Below are 5,000 nucleotides of genomic sequence, written 5' to 3' on the forward strand. Positions count from 1 at the left end.
TTGTTTTATTTCGTTTCCTTTTCTTTTTGTTTCTTTTTTTGTTTTTTTTCCTTCAACATTCCTCTTTTCTCTATTTCTTTCTTTCTTTCTTCTTTTTCTTTTTTTTTTTTTTTTTTAATTTTTTGTCTTTTTCTTTTATCACTTTTTATTGCGTAACGCTTATTAATATTTACGATAGTAAGCAAGAGAAAATATTAATTTTGTTTATATATCCGCAGTCTCTCCCTCCTCCTCCTCCTCCTCCTCTCACTCTCTCTCTCTCTTAGTCACGATGTGCTGTCGTTCGTGCTCATAAATACCTAAACGACTCTCCCTCGCTCGTTCTCAGATCTCCAATATATTTAGAATAAAGATTCCTTTTCTCGAACTATTACGAACGTAAATATGACACTTTAGTCGAAATTTATCGAATATTTTATTATACACCGACGAATCGCTTTGCCAAATATCTTCTCGTTGAACTTAACGGCGACGAGATAACCAAAATCCAAACTGTCTTCCTTTCCTCCTCATTTCTCTCTCTCTCTCTCTCTCTCTCTCTCTCTCTCTCTCTCTCTCTCTGAAGATTTATATGAATTATCACAACAAAATAATATATACATCGAACGATACATAATATAAGCTTTTCTAATAAATATAGGCTTTATTCTTTCTTTCACAAAAATAAAAAGATATAGGAAGAGAGTATATAAATAATGGCGATTTTCAAAACTGATTTTCTTCTCTTTAAATGGATATATAAACAGACGAAACAGATAGGCAGAGAGAAAGAGAGAGCGAGAAAGAGAGAGATTGAGAATGTGTGTGTGTGTGAGAGAGAGAGAGAGAGAGAGGGACCATTCTGCTGCACATACGAGAGATAGGGAAGGGCAGGGGTGGGAGGGAGGGGCTACAAGTCGCGTGGGATGAAATAAATCGGTGTGTACGACTCCAAATGCGAGGTTGTTTCGTTGGCCGGATTAAACGTAACGAGTGCCATTCTTTGCCATTCTTGCGCGCGCGAGAGATTGAGTGAGTGAGTGAGAGAGAGAGAGAGAGAGAAAGGAGTGAGAAAGAGAGGAACGTGCGAGAAGAGACTGTCGTGGATCGACGGACAAGCGAGCCTTTCAGACGAGCCATACGACGACATTAATAGCTTCCAGAATTAAACGACGTCGACGTCGACGTCGACGACGACGACGACGACGACGACGACGACGACGACGACGAAGACGACGACGACGACGACAACGAGTATGAACCGACGAGAGAGAAACTCGACGATCTTCTTCGATTCTTATTCGCGTCTATTTCCCTATTTCTTTATTTCCCCCTCTTTATTTTTATTTCATTTCATTTTATATTAATTAATTTTTTTTATTATCAGCTATATCGAAAGAATCAATTTCGAAATAATAATAATATACTTTTAACTCGACGATTTGTACGTAATACGATCGGAGATAAAAATGACGGAGAGGATGATAAAAAATAAAATCAATAATAAAAAGTAAAAAAAGAAAAGAAAAGAAAAGAAAAGGAAAGAAAAGATGGTAAAAAGAAAAAAATACATAAAAAAGAAACAGTAAAAAAAGAAAAAAGAAAAAAAAAAAAAGAATGAACAAAAGCGAAATAGATAAACTCATTGGTTATATATTTATCTATCTCTCGATTATCTTATCTCGATATCAAGAATTTGTCTTTTTTTTTCACAAAGATAACGTTTTGTCCTACGATCGCCAACGTTATTTCCGTTATTGCTCGGCTTGCTCGCTTTGCGTTCGCTCGTTTGCTCATTGCGAAGAAGAAGACTCTTAAGATACGCATACACATACACATAATGCACACGCGCGCGCGCGTGCACACACATTCCCATCCACATACACACATACACACAATAGGGACAATTTAATGCGTCGAACTCTGATCGTACGTGCCGATATCCGCGCGCGTGTACCTACACGTGTATATTCTCGATGAAAGAGATTTCTATGAGGAAAAAAACGATACTTCGAGAGAGTCTGATTTTATCTTTATCCGTATTACTACGTCAGATATCAACTAAATTCCATACAATCGTACTTAGTAAGCTTGTATTTCGTATTTACATATATATATATATATATATATATATATATATATATATATATATATATACACAAACACGCATTCTATACACCTACATAATGTAAGAATTATTTGAAAAAAAAAAAAAAAGAAAGAAAAGAAAAAGGAAAATTTTCGAAGCTTTGTAATTTATTTTTATGTAGAATAAATAACATTCGTCAATTATTATTAAGAATTAAAAGGAAAAAAAAAGAAGAAGAAAAAAAAAAAGACAAAATTAATCAAAGTAGTCATTGATATTTAAAAATCACGTATGAACTTTTTGGCCCACCAAAAATATACATATATATATATATATATATATATATATATATATATATATATATCTCGAAATATACACTTTTAATTCGTATTATTATTCTTTAACATATCATTATCTCCACCTTCCTTTTCCGCCCAATAAACGCGCACACGTGATTACATTATATTAAATATCACCCGTAAGAGTTTCCTCATTCATCGAAAGAGAAATTGCAATCGATTCGTTAAATGGTTAGAATACATCGACGTATTCACAATTATAAGATATATATATATATATGCATTCTAATTCAACGATTACCTTCCGTTACACTATCTATACATAGATATATGAGAAAATGTTAGATAGATACGTTCTCGTTCATCGTCATCATAATAATATAATGGAATTGTTATGAAACGCGTCAATCCAAATACTATGAAATTTCTCCATTGTCGTTGAAGCAAATTCCTTCCTCTTAAACTTCGATCAATTCGTAAGTGGTACATACCTCCTTCTATATATATATATATATATATATATACACATACGCACGCACGCACACACACACGCGCATATATGCATCCATGTATGTATGTATATATCTGTATATCTATCTGAGAACACGTTAACTTGTCACACGGTACATATGTATTCTACGTAAATTTCGACGTTCATTGAAATATAGAGATACGTATCGAACAAAAGGTATAAAAGATTAAATATATACGTGCACACACACATACACATATATATATATATATATATATATATATACATATTTACATCATTCATAAATGTAAGATTGGGTCAAAAGTTCCTGACGGTAATCTTAAAATTCATATTGCTCCTTTTATTATTTTTTTTTTCCTTTCCACATCGTAATAATTACAAGACCGACGATCGAACAATAATTTTTCGAGAAAGATTAATTGATTTATTTTCGAATCACTTAAATACTTTTGCTTCTTCTCCCCCTCCCCCGTTCATGTCTACCCCATATCACCTTATTCGCCATTCCCCATCCCCTGTCTCACTTTATATAAGACGTACGTAAATCTCTCTTCCTTCAGATCGATTTATCCCTTGACGAGGAATATATAATTCGAAGGTTAAAAAAAAAAAAAAGAGGAAGAAGAAGAAGAAAAGAAAAAAGAAAAATGAGAGGGGGGCGGGCGGGTGGACGGGAGGTGGAGAAAAGAAAAGAATGATAGAGATCGACGTTCCCTTATTTAATCAGAGAAAAAGGTCTATTTGCGTCGTCGAGCCTTCAAACCTACGAGAACTTTCTCGAGATAAAAGATTATATGCGATTTTTACGCGGCAAGTATATAAGTCTTTTTTTCACCCCAACCCTCTGTGTTCACCTCGCCACCCCATTTCTCTACCCTCTCACCCCCATCCTCTCATCCGTCCAATTCGTCGAACTCGCGAAAAGAACGACTTTCTCTCCACGTCGATGAGTCGTCGTCGACGATGACGACGACGACGACGACGACGACGACGACAACGTCGGTACTCGGGCGTTGAATAATTGTCTCTATTAATAACTGCAAATTCAATTTTCACATTCAATATCCACAAGAGAAGGCATTTAGACGGGGGAAGAGAGAAAGAGAGAGAGAGAGAGAGAAAGAGAAAGAGCCACACCCTGCTCATATCTTTGCCTACCACCCCACCCCATTTAATCGTGCACATCGTTATATATATATATATATATATACCTATAATTATATATATATATATATTTACACGCGTGTAATATATATCGTGCATTTCTTACGCGAATAAAATCGTCGACTATTAGTATAGTACAAAAGCGTGAAAATTTTCTTTTATCCCCTCGCTACGATTTATAAAAATTTATTTATTTAAATTCTTTTTTTTTTTTTTTTTAACAATAACAAATTCTATCGCCTGACTTATTTCTTTGTATAATATAATTATGCCAGATATAAACGCAATTTTACCGTTTGGATTTACATTATTTTACGTTAGAACGCGACGTATGTGTTCTAGTCAAAAAAAAAAAAAAAAAAAAAAAAAAAAAAATATATATAATAATAAAGGAAATAAGAAGATAATGACAATAGGAGTAATATCGATAATTGTTCGAATCGTTGGTTGTCGGAAGTCACAATTCGTAAAAACAACGATTAGAAATAATTAGAATATAAATATAATGGTTGGATGTTTAATTACCTTGATACTGTCGTAGCAAGCAGTAACCCGTCCATTCTGCACCTCGACGTTGGCTGGTGGATGAGCGAATTTGCACTCCGTGTCGGGCCTGGTACACTTGTTGCGTTGAAACTCTCTGCAAACCTCAAGCTGTAGCCACCGCGAGTCTTTGCCATTGAGTAGGTTATTCATATTGACCATTGCCATTCTCTCAGTCCAAGAAGAACGTACGAGAGACTAGTATCTCTCTCTCTTTCTGTCTTTCTTTCTTACTTTCTTACTTTCTCTCTCTGTCTTTGTCTGTCTCGCTGTTTCAAGCGAGAAGAAGAAAAAGATGAAGGAGAAGAAGTAGTGGTGGTGGTGGTGATGGTAATAGTATAGTAGTAGTAGTAGTAGTAATAGTAACGCTTGGCTAGAGCGACGAAGAACAAGAAGTTGTTGTTGTTGTTGTTGTTGTTGTTGTTGGTTGAAG

General features: G+C 34.8%; 1 protein-coding gene across 22 annotated transcripts in view; it reads right to left on the bottom strand.

Moving 5' to 3' along the window:
- LOC124955238 (mediator of RNA polymerase II transcription subunit 15-like) overlaps positions 1–5,000 on the bottom strand; it is a 394,448-nt gene that overhangs the window by 360,553 nt on the left and 28,895 nt on the right. For 21 of the 22 annotated variants that reach the window (XM_047509434.1, XM_047509419.1, XM_047509403.1 and 18 more), the window contains one exon: positions 4,550–5,000. This exon is cut by the window's right edge and continues 93 nt beyond it. The exons of the other annotated variant lie outside the window; for it this stretch is intronic. In XM_047509434.1, coding sequence (XP_047365390.1) covers positions 4,550–4,735 — 186 coding nt within the window. In that variant the 5' untranslated portion in view covers positions 4,736–5,000. The remainder of the gene's footprint in view (positions 1–4,549) is intronic. 22 annotated transcript variants of the gene reach the window in all.

This window comes from Vespa velutina, chromosome 1, assembly GCF_912470025.1.
Source record: "Vespa velutina chromosome 1, iVesVel2.1, whole genome shotgun sequence".
NCBI lineage: Eukaryota > Metazoa > Arthropoda > Insecta > Hymenoptera > Vespidae > Vespa > Vespa velutina.